The following is an 18,672-nucleotide window of genomic DNA, read 5'->3' as shown; positions in this document are numbered from 1 at the left end:
TAAATCCTCTTCTGGCTGCAAGTAGTAACCATACAGATGCTGCTCTGCTGTAGAAGCAACCGTTGGCTCAGCTAGTCTTTACTCATTTGACTGATGAAGCGAGTAAAGGAGACCAGCTTAGGAGATGTCTCTCTGTGAGAAATGGCACGAGGAGAATGCTCTTCAGAAGAATCGTAAGCTTCTGTAGTAGGAGAGACATCATGAGTAGAATCAAGACGAAGGTCCACATCCACAGGCATTGAAGGAGAATGGTACCAGCGCTTAGCTCAGTACTGATCCGATGGAGTAGGCGAGACTTCTTGCACTTGTCAGATAGCTTGGGAGAGATGTGCTCTGATTTAGAAGAGTGCTTGCCAGATTTACTTGAATGCAGCCTTGGAGAAGAATGATGTGAAGGACTGAAGCTGTGTCCAGAAGAATGATGCTTCTGAGGCTGGCGCCATGGAGAAGGCAAACGGTGTCTGGAGGAGCGATGCTTCGGAGAAGGAGAATGGTGCCTTGATCTAGAGGTACCAATGAAATAGTGGTGGTACCTGCATCTCACATGGGGCGATGCTCAGGCTGGGCCTGTACTGAAGGAGTCGACATGGAGGTAAGCAGTTGAAATATGTCCCCAACCTCCAATTGAAAGAGAGCATCGAGCTTCTCCTTAAAAGCTTGCACCGCCACTTGTGGCTTGGATGCCGGTATCAATGATGCTGCGGCTCGCTCTGGAGAGGATGACATGGATGAAGATGCACCCCCTTGAAGTTGAAGCAAGCCGCATCTGTTTGGTCGGTACAACTAGACTCGACACCTTAGTGCCCAAGACACCATCTGGGAAGCTGGTGATTTCTTAGCTGGCTTACCTGACAGAGCTATGGTCTGCAACACCAACATGGAAAACAGGTACCTCAGACAATGGTGATGCCTTCGATGTCGCTGGCTTGGACAGTGTTGATAGTACCTGTGAGCCTTTCATGGTACTGAAAAGTAATCTTTGTTGAATAAGGCGGCTCTTGATCGCTTCTGCAACGAACAGCGCGTACAAGACTCCACATGATGGTCGGGACCAAGGCACTGAATGCACCACTTATGCGAATCTGTTAACGAGATAATGCGCTGGCACCTGCCACACTTTTTCAAACCAGTCAATGGACGGGACATGAAAGGGAAAACCGCATCAGCCAAATCAAAAGCTAAAGGCTGAGGCGAAAAAGCAGGCGCAAAAAAAGAATGAAAAAATAAGATTTTTATTAACAATAGAAATTAGAAGAAAAACTAGAAGAAAATATTAAAGAAATGCGTGAACGGGAAGGCTAGAAAAAACGGAGAACCTTTTACACACTTCTTAGCTCAGTGGAAAGCTGAGAACTGAGGAGCTGTGCGTCTATGTCGAGTGGGAAGGTACTCGCACATGCTCTGTGCAGTCAGTTGCAAAATTTCTAAAGTTTTTAAAGTGCAGAGCACTTTAGAAGCTGTCTGGACTGGGGCTCTGTGGATGAAATCACCCACATGTGAGAATATGCTGCCTGTTTGTCCTGGGATAAATAAGGGGTCAGGAAGCTGGTCACCATCATAAGGATCTCCTAGATTAGGATCAGGCAGCACAAGAACAGCGGCTGACTGAAATGAGGACATATCCATAGAAGCAATGCTACACAGTGACATATCCGAGGCAGAGTGAGACTGCAAAGGAGAACGCCGCTTTGAAATTCATTCCACAAATGTTTCATAAATTCTGAGAAAGCGAGTCACCCTTTAATAACTTAACTTTGCATTTCTTAAGCTGCAGAGGGTCTGCAGCCAGGTGCACAGAACTAGCCGCCACTCCAAGCCCTGAAAATAAAGAAGGCCGTCCCACCTGGCTAGCCGAGCATTTTATCACCTGTTTAATCATGGGAGAGGCTAAGCTTGACACTGCTGCCACTCCCAGCTATACCACACAGGATATGGTGCAAGGACGCTCGAAGCGCTAAATTTGTGCAATCCTAGCAAGAATTCACATTAGGAAAGACTCCATCCCAACAAGTTTAAAGGCAAAAACTGCAGTTTTGGAGAAGCAGGGGGATTTAGAATAAAAGATTGCTAAAAATCCAAGATGGAAACCACTAAGAAATTCGTACCAAAATCATGATATTTTTCACATTAAACTAAGTGCAAAAACAGCACTTTTAGGATTTTTCAGGGGGAGAAACAGGGGGTCATGCAGAAACCCTCAAAACTTCAATTTTCAAACCTCCTCCTGCAGCCTGCCTCAGCTCTTTAACAGTAGCTGGAATCAGAAATCACTGCCTCATGGTGGGAATGCCTCTTTGATGCTGAACTTCAGGCTGCTAGTCAGACTCTATGCCTACCGACATGCTCAGGGCCAGGCGGAGGCGAGAAGACGCAGCCAGCACCTTGCGAGACACTGCAGACTCTCCTACGGAGGCCCGACACCCTGTGCTCGAATCTTTGTTTTGCAGAAGAAAGCTGGAGACAGCCCCGAATTCCAGCAAAGCAAATACAGACTAGCTGACAGGTACCACCAGGGATTGGCCTGTCAACTACAGACCAAACTCAGTGTGATCGCAATGCAGGCAGAGCTGAAAAATCTCTCCGAGCACAACAAACACCGAAAAAAAGAGATGAAAAAACACCAATTACAATAAAACTGAGAGAATAGAACACACACACCTACTGGCATGCATCAGAAGAGAAAAACTGTAGGTGGAGCTAAGGAGTCAGTGAAGTTCAGCAGAGGCACAGAGAAAAAATCCAGAGTGGATTCCTTCTGCAGAAGGCACGCAGAAATGGGGAAACAACCCATCTGTCTAGAATGTCTCGCCTATTGCACTAGAAAATTCTATGAACAAATCATCACCCAATAATCTCAAGGTTTACCCTGTGAAGGATTCTGTGGAAGCGAAGACAGGGAAACAAAGGACAGGATAGAAACAGAAAGGTCAGGGAAAGCAGTATACGGCTTTCCTCTCCATACTGCTCAACCACAGGGCAGCTGTAGACAGTTCTGGGAGCTTGTTAAATGAGGCCAGAACTCTCTGGGAACATACCCATCAACTGCTACTCTATCATGGGAAATAGCTTCAAGGCTATACTGAAAGACCCTTTTTGAGCAAGCAATTCCGTGAGAATGTTGAGCAAGAAATCCTGTGAGAATGCTGTTATCAAGCAAATCAGACTCAAGATACCTGTCATAAGATCCTATATCACTATGGGAAGGTGGTATAGAGATCACTTCCCTGGAGCCTAGCAATCCTGCTGCATCAGTCTATATATTTACACAATCTACTAAACACAACACACACAAAAAAAAAATTCAGGCTAGTGCATCTCCATTTGCTGAGAGAAACACAACTCATCTGATCTGTATGATCTGATCTGGCATTGGACTTGCAACATATTACCGGACAACAAATTTTTGCAGATTAACCAACAAAATACTGATATATTTACTAGCCTGAGTTGGGAATCAGTGACAGAAGACATCATGAAGATATTTTGCGTAATCTTTTGCACACAATACACACTGGAATGGCACACCTTCCCATAGAAATTAGTCCCAGGAATGATTCAGGAAATTTAATCTGCCATCTCACAACGATACCTAGCACTATGGGCAGCTAGATGCTTAACAGATAGATTTACTGTGCATTTGAACACTACCACACCATAATCCATAGTCTTTGGTTAAGCACTGTTGCACAACTTTTTAGTGGAAGCTGAAAGGATGGCAAGGTAAGGGAAATTCTTATAAATTCAAGAAAACTGAGCTAGCTGCAAAGAAGGGTTCAGTGCCTCAGCCCACTAGAATTCCATGTAAACAAGTCCAAAGGGAACATAAAGAAACCAAATCCAACTACTTAAAAGATTTACTAAATACATACAGAACATGCCAAATACAGTATTTTGTGCATAAATAATTTGCTTACTGTTGACGTAATTGACGGCAGCTTTCAATGTGTGTATTAGTATTTTGGTGCTGAATCCAATCCTATTGAAGAAGGGAAAATAAGCACAGAAGTTTAATACTGTACCAGAAAGCACAATTACTCAATGCCCCTAAGCATGAATTACTTGTAGGTCCCCATTCTTTAAAGAAAAAATGAATTTTCATATTATTAATTCTTTCCTTAAAATATTTACATATAAATCTCGAACTCAAATGTTTCCTCAACTATGTCTACCATACAAACTGTAGAAATCACAATCCTGCCATTAAGGAAAAAAACATTAAAAAGCTATTAGAAACTTAAAACTATTAATTATACTGACTTAAGTACACTAGTACCAACTAAATATAAAGCAGTTACTTACCTGTAATAGGTGTCATCCAGGGACAGCAGGCAAATATTCACACACATGGGTGACTTCATCCATGGAGCCCAGTACAGACAATACAAAAGCATACTATCACTTAACTTTTTTAGAAGTCTTGAGACTGCCCATACCGTGCAGGCATGTCTCGCAGGACCATCGGTTCAGTAAACAAGATAAAAAGCCAACTACTGAGGTGGAAGGGTTGCAAGAATATCTGCCTGCTATCCCTGGATAACACTTGCTACAAGTAAGTAACTGTGCTTTATCTCAGGACAAGCAGACAGAATATTCTCACAGATGGGACTCCCTAGCTACTACGAATGGGATGGAGGGAAGCTAGCAACTAAACAGAGAACAAATTTTGTATAACTACTTGGCCAAACAGACTACTATCCCACCTGGAATTAGTCTACAGACAAAAATAGGATGTGAAAATATGACTGGGAACTTGAGTGTGCTTCATAATGTCCACAATGGGAGAGGAATGGAGTAAATTAGAGGCTGCCACCATTGTTACATTATGCGTTGGAGCACGACTTTCCAGCGACAGCCCAACCTGAGCATGGGAGAATGATATGCAGACCACTGCTGACTATGGAGAGATTGATCTCTTGATTACCGGAGTTCCTAGTTTGTTGGGATTAAAGGACAGTAACAGACGAGTTGTAGGTTTGACAGGCTTAGTTCAATATAGGCAGCAAGTCAAGGCAGGTTTACAGTCCAATGAGTGGAATTCAGCTCTCCCAGAATGATAATGTGGTCTGGGAGAAGAAAGCCAGTAAGACTAAAGTCTGGCTGAGATGAAAAGTCAAGACTACCTCTAGTCTAGAAGGAAGTTGAGATGAGCGAGAGGAACTATCATAAGAAAATGTTACATAATTTGGATCATGTATTAAGAGATTGGAATCTACTGAATCAGTGCACGGAAATGATTCAAAAGAAGAAGACTACTGTCTAAGTGAGGTGCTTGAGATTTAGAAGTCAAGTGTTTCAAATGGAAACTTCATCAAGTGAAGAGGACAACCTGTGGGTTTTACACAACTGGAGGAGGTTGGATTGGAAGCTTTGACATCATGAGGCCCTTCATGAAGCGAGAAAGCAATGGATATGTAGCTAGAGGGTTGGAGCCCAAAGGCACCTATAAGGCACTGAAGTCTTAAGAAATGGTACTGAAAGGCACATGGAAGGCACCGATAGACTAAAGATAAGTACATACTGAAGTGTTTTGTTGTCTCTTTTTTTGTTTTGTAGTATGAGAGACGGAAAAGGTAATGCAGCACTTATGATATAGGATCTATATTTGGAGCCAAGTCCAATAGGCAACACCAGAAGGTAAACTGTGTCCACATGAAGAGGTATCACTGTGTGGAGAGTTGTGTGTAGGAAGTTATGGTGGTCGACACTGGAACAGAGAGATGGAAATTATTACACATGGGGAGCCAAGAACAAGACTGTTAAGTGCCAATACTATTAGGCAGAAGGGATCGTTCACTTTGAGTCAAGACAACTCAAATGTTTGAAGAGGAATCGATTCCTCGACATTGAACTGAAGTAAAGGTAATCAGGAGGAGGTAAAGGTAACTGGAGGAGGTTGGATTGGAAGCTTTGACATCATGAGGCCCTTCATGAAGCGAGAAAGCAATGGATATGTAGCTAGAGGGTTGGAGCCCAAAGGCACCTATAAGGCACTGAAGTCTTAAGAAATGGTACTGAAAGGCACATGGAAGGCACCGATAGACTAAAGATAAGTACATACTGAAGTGTTTTGTTGTCTCTTTTTTTGTTTTGTAGTATGAGAGACGGAAAAGGTAATGCAGCACTTATGATATAGGATCTATATTTGGAGCCAAGTCCAATAGGCAACACCAGAAGGTAAACTGTGTCCACATGAAGAGGTATCACTGTGTGGAGAGTTGTGTGTAGGAAGTTATGGTGGTCGACACTGGAACAGAGAGATGGAAATTATTACACATGGGGAGCCAAGAACAAGACTGTTAAGTGCCAATACTATTAGGCAGAAGGGATCGTTCACTTTGAGTCAAGACAACTCAAATGTTTGAAGAGGAATCGATTCCTCGACATTGAACTGAAGTAAAGGTAATCAGGGTTGCCTCTGTTCTGTGGAGACACCAGAATCATGGTGGATTCTGCTGAAATAAGAATAAGGATGTCGATATCATAGGGATTGAAGGGAATGCATGTAGGAACTGGTTTGACTGAGCTGGAAGAAATTCAGTCAAATCCAAACAATGAGGAGAGTGTAGACTAGAATAGAAATGCTAAAGGTTGCAATTGTTGGCAGAGAGGAAGATACTTAAATTGTGGAGATCTCCAAGTCAAACAGAGTTGATGGAATAAAGAAGTCACCACTCGTGAGGCTGAAGTGATGAAAATGACTTCCCTGTTAGGTTCGGAGAACTGTATCACCTCTTGACAAGGTAAGAGTATGCATGACCTTGGGTTGATTATGTAGCAGATAGCTAGTAGAAGTAATAGGAGCAGGAGATGATATTGATTGATGCAAAAGGCTTCAAGAAAGTGATAGAGGGATCTCGCATGTAGAATCCAGGATTCCTGAGTGTGAAAGTCATCCAGGTGAGCTCCTCATGCACACTTGGAGGCACCTGCTAATAGAATTTTCTGATGAAGAGGAACATCGAATAGGAGGCATTATACTGGGTTCTTGGATAATTGCACTGAAGAGATTGAATGAGAAATGAGGCATTGTAAGAGCGGGTCTGTAACCTGCAACAATTTTAAGAGTTAAAGAGTGATGAATAGCTCTAAGATGTAGCCACGGAAATGGGACTGCATGAATTGTGAACATTATGCCACATAACATAGACTTAAGTTATCGAGCTATAAAAATGTTCTAAAAGCAGAGACATTTATGCAAAGGTGATGCTAAGTGTTTAGTAACTACTGAGGGAGCACCTATGAATGCTAGAGACAAGGTCAGTTGGAGATAGGAATTCTCGTAACTGAGTGCAACCCCTAGAAATTGTAATATATGTATTGGTAGTTCAGTGGCAAGTGGACTGCTTGAGGCAACGACACTTTTGTCAACTAGACTTCCAAATAGGGGAACAGATTAAAGCTGTAAGAGTGGTTTGCTGCAGTCCTGAAAACCAAATACTGAGCAACACTGTGAAAACTGATTCCAGGCCAAAAGGTAGTTCACTATAGTGAAGGTGAAGCTGGCCTATTCAAAAATGCAGGTGCTGACTGTGGACTTATAGAATGGGGATGTATATACATATTTCCATGAGACCCCGAGAACACCGCCACTACTACTTCTCCTAGAGGGGAATAAAGTTGTTAAAAGGTGTATACAGAGGGTTCCCCCCTGAAATAAGTATGTTAAGAGCACAGAGGTCGAGAGTAAGTTGATTACCTATCTTGTTTGATGTGAGAAAGTAGTTGAAAGAGAACCCCTGGCTCCTCCGTTGAAGTACTGTTCCAGTAGTATTGATACCAGGAATTGAAAGAGAATTAATTCCCTTGTAGATTGTTTGAATGGAGTTTTGGTAAATGTAGAGCATATCCCTATTTCACCACATGCGAATTGATCAGCATTAGTGGTAGAGGGTGAATTAAACTCCAATGGGTGTGGAAGGTGGTTGTATGGCGTTGACTAGACATTCCAGAATGCGCCAAGAGGTTAGTAACATAGTAGATGACAGCAGATAAAGACCCGGATGGTCCATCCAGTCTGCCCAACCTGATTCAATTTAAATTTTTAAATTTTTTCTTCTTAGCTATTTCTGGGCAAGAATCCAAAGCTTTACCCGGTACTGTGCTTGGGTTCCAACTGCCGAAATCTCTGTTAAGTTGAGTGAACTCCCGTTGAAGTAGGAGTTTGAGATTTTTGAGAACACTCGATTCTAGGGTGCTTTGGAGCCAGAGTTGTGGAAGACATTGATGGCATAGTGTAGCACTTTTTAAAGGATTTAGTCAACTGTTTAGGACAAAGAAAAGGAACCAAAATCCCACGTAATATCCAGCAAAGAGAGAACAAGTGGGGAGTGGGATAGAACATGTCAACCTTGGGACAAGCAAATTTTATTTTAATCAAAACAAATATAAGAGCGCATAAATAAAACCACATGTATAAAAATTCCTATGGACGTAAAGTCCTTATGTTGAAAGAATCCAGCCAATGACCCGACATGGTCCTTGTTTCGGCCCCCAGGTGGAGGCCTGTCTCAGGGGTGTGTCTGTAGGAGTGTGTCACTCCAGTGTTGGGAATACAAACTTTAAAAATTCTCTAAAAATACTACGAGCTTTTGAAAGGCTAAAATCAACACCCAATGGACCTACAAACACACCCCCTGAGGGCCGAAACACGGACCTTGTCGGGTCATTGGCTGGATCCTTTCAACATCCATAGGAATTCTTATACATGTTGTTTTATTTATGCGCTCTTGTATTTGTTTTGAATTTATTAAAATAAAATTTGCTTGTCCCTTAATGGGTGCACAAATTTTTGCTTTTTGCATAAGAGCTGTCAGCTGATTAAATCGAAGCAGTCTTACTATTATGGGACATGGAAACTTTTCCTTCTCCTTTGGCAGCCTTTGTGATGGAACTCTAAGTGCAGATTCAATTTCAAAGGCCTGTTCAAATTTTAAATCCAGTAATGAAGGCACAAAATTAGTAAGAAACTTGGTGAGATCTTGTCCTTCTTTTCCTTCTGGTAACCCAAGCAGTCTGAAGTTATTTTTCCTTTATGAGGAAGGGGTATATTACTTGGTGAAATTCTGTATGTCTCATAGCTAAATTCAAAAGGGTTTTTGCTGAAAAAGAGAGGTAGTTTGCACACATATCGTAAGAAATGGAAGCCTCTCATAAAATAGTGACGTAGCAGATTTATTTTGTTGAAATTTATTAATGCACATCCATGCTGTTAATTATATGTTGATTATTGTTATTATCTTTGGTAGTTGCTAGTGAGCTACCTTTATTTTAATTGTGTTAATTAATACTTTTTTTCTGATGTATTATATAACTTATTGTATAGGACGATTATTGGTTCCTATGTATAATGTAAATCTGTTATGACTTGGTTGTATCTATAAAATTTATTGAACTAAGAAAAAAAATTTGCTTGTCCCAAGGTTGATATGTTCTATCCCACTCCCCACTTGTTCTCTCTTTGTCAACTGTTTAGGATCATTCAACTTAAGAGGCTGAAGGAGAGGTCATACAGCATTCCTGACTGGTGACCATTTGCATAGCTTTTTCAAATGTGATCACAGAAAAGTTCATATCCCAAACAAGGGAATTGCAAGTCAGTTTTAGACAGCGAGATTCAAGCCTGATTCATGAACCCATGTATGCTGTCACATTGCAATGGATAAAGCTGATGCTATGGAAGTTGCATCAAAGACTAATCTTGACATGAATTTCCTGGTCTCAAGGAGATCATGCAAAGTCTGTTGAAAATCAGGAAGCTGGTCTACAGGGATGAATTTTTTTGGAAGTGAAACAGGTTTTGAACCAAGTGCTTGAAATAGAATGTCATATAGAAAGTACAGTTGAGGATGCAACTAGTAAACATTGTATTTTGAAATAGCTTACGACCAATAACTTGTCCAAAGTACAACTCCCCCTACTTGGAGGTATAGTGGCATATGGATATGGGAGCTGGATGACCTCATCAAAACAGACTCAACTAGAAACATAAAAACATGACGGCAGATAAAGGCAAAATGGCCTATCTAGTCTGCCATCTACAAGAGATTGATGCTACAATTGTGACTTATTAAAGACAGGGCATGATTGTACTCTATAAAGGGAATCCAACATGAATTATTGTATATCATGGAGCGGGAGTTTTAAACATTTCTATGGAAGTTGCTCAAGAAAAGTACAGCTCTTTGTTCCAGTTCAGAGTCTATATGCACAGGACAAGCTTGACCCATTTGCTTTATGAACGTGGTAAAAGAAAGGTTCTCCAGTGGTAGCCTACACCTAGGTGGAGGAGATTGTGCAGAATGTTGTGGGTCAGAGAAATCCTGAAGGGACAGATCAGAGACCTTGTGCTATAAAACTAAGACTAGAAATTTAAAAACTTTTCTTACAGAAGGAGCATGATGATGTGTGGTATGGTGGCTGTGGTGCCAATGATAGTATCAAGATGGACTCCTACGTCTCCAGTGCTGGTCCAACATCGATAAGGAGGAAGTGCTCCAATGATGGGACCTGGATTTGTGTTGAGAAGACTTAGATTTAGTACCATGATGCCTCAGAGCCATGCTCGAGCTGGGCCAGTACTGGAGAAGTCTGTGAAAAAGTTGGCTTTGATTGGCCTCGAAGCATAGTTGCTTACTCCTGTTGAAGCTGCTTGCAAAGTTGGTCTTGATTGGTAAGTTGTGGTACAGGTTGTCAAGGCATTGGTGACCTCAATGTCAAGGCACATCTCAGAGGAGACACTTCCTATAATGGAGAGTAAGACTGCTGATGTCGCCATTTGGCATGCATCTACTTACTCAATGTTAGAGATGCTGCCGTCGTGTGGTGAGGTGAGCACGGGAATCCTTCTTAGTCTGTTTACTGGATGATGTCTACATCAGTACTAAGAAGTAGATGCCGAATGATGTGGAGAATGTGGTGCCGACTTCGAAGCAGCCTTGTCAATATCGGGCATAGAGGACATTTGTGATGAATCTTGAGGTTCAAAGTTTCTCCTGCTGCAGACATTGAGCCTTCAAAGCAAGTTTTTGAAATGAACAGCATTGATAAGGGTTCAACTCAGTGCTCAAGACCAAGGCACTGAAAACACCAATTGTGCAGATCTGTTTGATAGAATAGGTAACTGGCTCCTGGTTAAAAGGAGCTGTACAGCCCTTCCTGTCTGGTCGGGGGGCCTGTCTAGCATGTGCCATGAGAAAATGGTGACAGGAGAAACCAGCGTGATAAGCATGGAAATCTGAAGTCCAGGCCCCCTCAGAAATAGAGAAAGAGAGTCCTGGCTGCAGGAAGATGCGCAGTGTCATTATGCCCATAGACACAGCCTGAACTTGGAAACTGTTTGTACTACCTTTAGGCATATATATCCTGTGCCACTACTAGACACATGCAGCTCAGCACAGAGGCCCAAATAAGGACAGTTACCAACAGACAAAGGCTCAATCTGCAGGGACCCCAAGAGAGACAATGAGATACCTGTGTGAAATACTTACTGCTGATCTCACCGTGCCGTGAGTTGCCGTATGTCGCCCCAGTCCAGAGACAAACCGAGACTGGGTGACCTAGCACAGGTCAGAGTCTCTCTGGTAAACCCCTTGAGTGCTAACACCAGAGTCCGATTAAAGAAGCAGCTTCCTTCAAGGGAGTTCAGCAGGAACACAGACATAGACATATAAATCTGCCCAAGCTTGTCCCAAAGTTGGTGAAACACATACAACTTGTCTGAACCGGAAAGGAGAGAAGCCCCGGCATACCCTGACCAAAGTCAGCTGGAAATAAACTACCGGAACGCTGCAGCTTTCCCGCCATCGCCGGAGACCCAAACGCACGCCTGATTCTCGCTGACACGTGGCCGCTGCATCAACGCTCCTAGAAACATAGTCGGATTCAAGCCCCGCAAAATTTACCCTGCCGCAGCTTGCATAGAAATAAAATCAGACTCAGGGAATAATCAGAAGAACGGCCCAAAGCACCAGAAAAAACATGTCCCATCTCATGCTGCTATAAACTGGCACCTGAACAATCAGCTGCACATGGCCGTGACAAACACCGATGAAAGAGAGCCTCAGAATAAACAGGACTACTATTGCTGCACTGAAACCCAACAATGAGAACAAGTGCGAGCATGAAATTGCACCGCCACTGCCGCGCTGTAACCAACAAGGAAACCAAGCGCGTACATGCAAAGGGCGGGAAGTCCCGGCTCTCTCCACAGATTTCTAGTCATAAAACTTAGCCTCAATAAAATATCCATGCCTTAAAACGTACGTTGACCGAACCCACATTACTAAGAATCCCAAACAGAACCTGAAGTTCAAACAGACATACTCACAAGCTTGTTGTTAGGGCTGGTTGAAGCCAGTTAAATCTGGTTGATCAGCAGTAACCAGGCAGAATGGAGGAACTGTGGTCTCTTTTTTGTTGTTTTTTTTTTAACAGAGAAGGGAAAGAAGAAAAATATTGAGACCCAGTCAGACCCTCTATCACTGGAGGGAGGTTGAGGCAGGGACCTGGGGGGGGCCCAGATGTAACCCCTAAAGCCGGCACCGTTCAGCCGGACACCCCTGTCTCACTGAAGAGAAAATCTCGAGAAATAGAATTGCCAGCTCACTGAAGAGAAACCTCAACCTCAACAGGAGAAACAGAATGGCAGTCTCACTTAACAGAAACCTCAACAGGAGAATTCAGGAGCTAGTTGAATAGCGACCTTTTCCTGCTGGGAGATAGAGAATACTGGATAAACAGGAGGAGTGCCAGCCAATAGGACCACCTGTTAATCTATCTCCTCCTGCTGGTAGATGTGGGCTATCCCATTGGTCTCTGGATTCATCTGCTGCTGTTGCTAGGGAAAACACCAATTGTGCGGATCTGTGATGGATATGGCCCTGTTGCACCAAGAACATCTGTTGAAGCCAGTAGGTGGCTTCGACATTGAGTGAAAAAACGCTCGTGAGATCAAAGGAATGAAATTTTTGCTCTGATGGTGGAGTAATTTAGTGACCGAAAAAGAGTTCATGTTACTGGCCGAAAATCCAGCTGAAGAAGGACCAAAGGCTCAAAAACTGAAAATGTAAAAATTTAGAGAAAAACTTCTGAGAAATTAAACTTGTACCAAAGAAAATAAAATAAATGAAGAAAAACAATCCAGGAAGGAAAATAAAAAAAGGGGAAAACATAGCATAATTGGAGAGACTCCAATGACACATGCTTTCTTAGCTCCGCAGAAAACGATGGTCCTGCAAGCCAACGTCGGACGGGAAGGCTCTCATACATGCGCGGTAAGAGCATCTCAAGACTTCTAAAGTAGTTAAAATAACAGTACACTTTTGCACTGTTTGTACCTGACTCCGTGGATGAGAATATGCTGCCTGCTTGTCCTGGGATAAAATCAAGTACAGTATTTTTCACTCCATAAGACGCATCCCTAGATTTAGAGGAGGAAAACAAGAAAAACATTCTGAACCAAATTGTGTACTAATATATACAAAGCTCTGCATCCAACCCACCTCACTCCCTGCCAGGCTCTGCACCCAACCCCACACTCCTCACCAGGCTCTGCACCCTGTTCCCTCCCCCAATACCTTTTTAAATCCCCATTGTACCTTTTAAAAACACTACCCCCACCCCCAGTAACAAAAGATTCTAGAACCCCAAGATCCCAAGCAGAATCTCAAAGAATAGCAAGATTTCAGAACCCCAAAGAGTAGCAACATTCTGTGCTACTGATCCAGGGCAAGCAGTGGCTTCCCCTGTGTCTTTCTCAATAACAGTCTATGGACTCTGTCAACCTGTTCCAAGCATACAGTAAGAAAGGACAGTCTGGAGTTGGCAGTGGAAAAAAGACTCAATACTTGCATTATTATAGTGTCTAAATGTGGTCTCTCTTGTGGACCCGTCCGTCCATCATGTGGTGTCTCTGGTGGATCCTCCGCCCACTCATCATGCGGTCTACCCAGTTCTCGCGAGTCCCGTAAGAACTGACGCCAACCATTCAGAAAGCAGTGTGGCCCAGGCAAGAGCGCGGAAAGCTCGCTCCTGACGGCCAACAAACTGCTGGACCACCAGGCTACAAGCTGCATTTTAAAGGGTACGGCGGGCGATCCAAAGAGACCACATGACCGGAGGGGGAGGGGGGAATCTGTGGATCCGTTTTAAAAAAAGATACCGGGGGTGTCAAAATATGTATATTCGGTCCATAAGACGCACCAACATTTCCACCTGCTTTTGGTAGAAAAAAGTGTCTTATGGAGCGAAAAATACAGTACATACTTAACTATGCAATAGATATTAAATATGAGTACTATAGCAAAATGTATCCTATACATTTTTGTTTCTTTTGTACTAAGCAGTAGATTCAATGTTTTTTTCTCCCAATATTAAGACAAATATCACCTTCATATGAAAATAAGATGAATAAAAAGCTTAATTGTCCTTTATTTCTGGCTAATGGCAAATTCTACACCTGAAGTCAACAGCCTATTAACTTGAACTTGTGATGAAATTATTAATCATTGATCTAAGAAATAATGAAATGCTAAATCAGATCAAAAGATTACACTTCAAATTAGTTGAAACAGTGTACCAACTTTTTAAAGCTATGAAGTTTGCAATGTTTTCTTTGTATATCAGAAAACTACTATGCAACTCAGCAAATAGAAGAGAATGTGAAATACTGTACTAACATTTATGTAAAAAAATGTAGTTAATTTAAATCATCAGCTAAAATGTACATACTAGCCTAAAAGAGGTCTATGTCTAAAATTGAAAGAAAAAGAACTCCCTAAGGATGATACTTTTAGTTTGCAAGTTCCTAAGTGAATAAAAACTTCACATTAGGCATTTGTACTTTTAGACAACTGTGGGCTCTTTGTTTTTTATATGAAGGAACTGATTCATCATAAATTGGCTGGACTTAAAATGTTTAAAAGTATAACCAGGCAAGACTAGAATGGCTGCCTGTCAAAGTAAGAGAAAATGGAACTTATCTTTTTCCTAAAAAAAAAAACAAAAAACAACCCTTAAAAAACCAAACAAATCCATAAGGGTTTAAAACCAGAGGTTTTTTTTAGCTAGAACTCCCATTATGAACCCAATCCCCGGTAGTAAAATTGTGAAACTTCGTGATTTCCAGGCAATTTTAAACAACTTCCAGCAACTTTGCTGCCATTTCACTTTCCATGTCTGCTACAGCCTGAGACTCAGATGGGGAGTTCTATGTTATAGTCTCAGCATTTAACAAGGAGTTCTTAACTGCAGCAAAGGAGACTGCTAACAAATAAATGGAAATGATGAGCAATACTGCTTACAGGCTAGCAGCTGTGATGACTTCTCCATGCAGGTGACCATTCTGGCCACACTGTGTTCAAACATCTGATGTGATTCTCCTCCACTCCACCAATAGCTCTCTGGCTGCTTCTGTAAACTGACAAAGTAGCAAAAGGATTGCAGATATTGGAGATTCTTCTGTGGAACTGAGATAGCTCCCTCCAGTACAGCTACAATTTCCAAAATGTTCTCTTAGCTGTTCTAACTTTAGGGACACCTCATGGTCACATCTAGGAAAAGAACTTTCAGTATGGAAGAATGAAGAATTAATATGCTAAAGCTTAGGAAGACTTTTCTGATCAAGGGCTCTTATAGCTGCACATGTGCACATACCACTATAACATGAGATTGTGAAATGCATTAACTGTTCTGGTTCTCTCGTTGCAGGATTTAAGAGCAATCATTAACTTCCTAAGATTATCAAAAGCAGGGCTGTGGAGTCGGTAGATAAATGTTCCGCTCCTCAGTTTTTTGTACTTCAGACCACGACTCCAACTTCAGGTACCCGAAATTTCCTCCGACTCCGACTCCTCGACTCCAACTCCACAGCACTGGTTAATTTTCAGATCGTTAAAATGGAATGTCAAGTTGAGAGAAATGAGCATTTTCGACACCACCTTCTTTTTGCTTTTAATCAAGGTTCTAAGGCTGCAGAAGCTGCTCGCAACATTTGTGCTGTGTATATAGTGGGTGCTATAGCTGAAAGACTCGCTCGTGATTGGTATGCCAAGTTCAAAAATGGAGTCGGTAGATAAATGTTCCGACTCCGACTCCTCAGTTTTTTGTACTTCTGACTCCGACTCCAGGTACCCGAAATTTCCTCCGACTCCTCGACTCCGACTCCACAGCCCTGATCAAAAGTATCTGTTTATCTATTGTTCCATGCCTAGTTAATAAGCGGATTATAAATGTAATATTAGAGTGACCCAAGACACTAAGCACCTTTCATTTCTGCTAATTACTTATCTCTAACAATAGAAAACATGAAGTCAAATACTTTAAGAGATTTGGATCAGTCCTTATCAGAGACCTCTTTAGGCCTTCTGTTCTTTAAAACAAGCTAAATTAATGTCACAGCTTGAATATGATCAAGGCTATTTTCAAATTATTTCCACTACACAATATACATTTTCTCATCAAGAATTATTCCCAGATTTCTCTAGAGCAGGGCACTCAAAGATTTTTCAACACGGTACCATATGATCAAAATCCATCTTTGTGCAGACCACAAATATTACACCATGATTTATACTCAAAAATGTGTGGCTCAAGAAATTGTGACTTCATTGTTTTATAATGCATCAAAATCTAGCTAAATTAGGTAAAATCTTATTTTGCTAAATTCTCAAGAGGGTCATATTTGGCTCATGCACTGCATATCAGACCCCTGCTCTACGGAAATAGATCCACTGACTAAAGAAAGGAAATCATCATATGCAATACAATTTCACTTTTCAGTCAAGCTGTACTACCCCGGATAAATTGGTGTTATCCCCTCATACCAGCAGTTGGAGGTGGAGAAAAACTAATCTTTTCCACTAAACTTAACTAGTATAAAATCTGGTGCTTCGTAGAAAACTCCAGTATGGAACTGCTAAAGTAGCAGGTAGTTCCTTATAATGTAAACTCATGCCTAATCAACCACTGCAGCTGCACTGATTATCAAGTGAGCAATACCACCACATCCTTAGTACTCACTACCCTGCATCTACAAATTCAATTAATTCTCATATTTCTTTTACTGAATGGGAAAGAGCAGAACACCCCAAGAGCCCCAGGCTTTAGGTCTTCCAAGGACAGGTCCCAGGACAGTTCAGCCAGACTAAAAGAAAAGAAATGATCAAAAATGAAAATTTCACCTTCCCTGTCATTTGAGGCCATACCACCCTGGATAAATGGAATATACCCACATAATTACAGAGTGAACAGACAATTCTACCAAAATTTGAGCAGACTCTGCCCAGCACAACTAGCCTGTATTGCTCCATAAAATAGAGCATAACCACATTATTTCCAAAGAGATTGCCCAAACTTCCATCCAGGTCACCCGAGACCAAATTAAGTGTGCCCTCAACCTAGATGGAACCCTCTGCTTGCAGGTTAAGTGGAGTGGAGGACAATCCTATAACAGCTTGCACCTTTCAAATGACTTCTAAACAAAGAAATACACCAGAAAGGCCACTGCCTGAGCTCCAGAAGACGGAGAGATCTAGCTTCATCCATATCCTTCACTAAGTTCTCCAGATTCTCCTCATCTCAAAGGGCAACAGACTAAGAACCTTCTTGGAAATGGTTCTGCAGCCCAGTAGCACAGCTACAACCAGCAATTGCTCATGATCAAGGAGGCCACAGAACAGGAGGAAAGCTACACCTGACTTCAGTCAGGAAACCTAAGCAGATTGACTACCACTACAGCCAGCATAGCATTACTCTGGTCACATAAGCCCCCAACAAATGGAGGCCTGAACTCTAGCCACTCTGAAAAAGAAGCCCAAAGTTGTTGCTCCACTCTCTTATTGCAGAACTCCCTAAAGGCAAAAACGCCTGCATTAGGACAGCTGTTTTCATAGTCACCACGTTGAATATCGTGTCCACCTTAAGATACTGCCAGTATCACTCTACAGAGAGATCAAAGGCAGTTGTGCCTGGGAGACAAAGGGCCTCAGAGACGGCATCAGACAAGGAAACTCAACACATTGGAAAGATACACATCAACATCCTAACCCGAGAGGGATAAAGGGTCAGAAAACCTTGGGTTCTTCCAGGACCAACCTAAGCTATACTGTGCCTCTAGCATCATTCGCCCAAAGTCATTTCACCCTCTTTGTGGGGACCCTTCACAGCTATCTTCTGCCAGTGCTTACTTCTGCCAGGGCTATCTTCTGCCAGGGCCCAACCCACATCACATATACTTAACAAGATCCCAAGGAGTAAAACAGATTGTTTGCTGCTTATCCTAAGAATAAGCAGTGGATTTCACCAAGCAGAAGATAGGTTTTGTCTATAAGTGGGCAAGCCGTACAAGCCATACTATCTGCCCACCAGGGTCTCCAAAGCCAGTTTGGAGCAATTAGAATCACCAAATCTGGATGATAAAAGATCATGTGAAGGTCCCTCCCTATCACTGGCCAAGGAGGAAAGAGACTAAGTCTGTCATTGGCCATGTTTGCAGAAGAGCATCTGTTCCCTCTGAACACTGAACTGTACTTTTCTTCTGCTGAAGAACCTAGAAACTATGGCATTCTGACAAGTTGCCATGATATCCAGCACTGGAATACCCCCATATCTGTGTCATAACTTCTAACAGCAGCTCCCATTCCCTAGAGATCCTGCAACATGTGCCGCAGAATGTTG

General features: G+C 42.2%; 1 protein-coding gene across 4 annotated transcripts in view; it reads right to left on the bottom strand.

Moving 5' to 3' along the window:
* ZNF638 (zinc finger protein 638) overlaps positions 1-18,672 on the bottom strand; it is a 570,425-nt gene that overhangs the window by 399,212 nt on the left and 152,541 nt on the right. For all 4 annotated transcript variants that reach the window (XM_033953374.1, XM_033953362.1, XM_033953382.1 and 1 more), the window contains exon 3: positions 3,915-3,976. In XM_033953374.1, the coding sequence (XP_033809265.1) occupies positions 3,915-3,976 (62 nt within the window). The remainder of the gene's footprint in view (positions 1-3,914; positions 3,977-18,672) is intronic.

Source organism: Geotrypetes seraphini, chromosome 1 (assembly GCF_902459505.1).
Source record: "Geotrypetes seraphini chromosome 1, aGeoSer1.1, whole genome shotgun sequence".
Classification (NCBI taxonomy): domain Eukaryota; kingdom Metazoa; phylum Chordata; class Amphibia; order Gymnophiona; family Dermophiidae; genus Geotrypetes; species Geotrypetes seraphini.
Note: the sequence above shows the minus strand (reverse complement) of the source record. Positions and strands in the feature narration are given on the sequence as shown.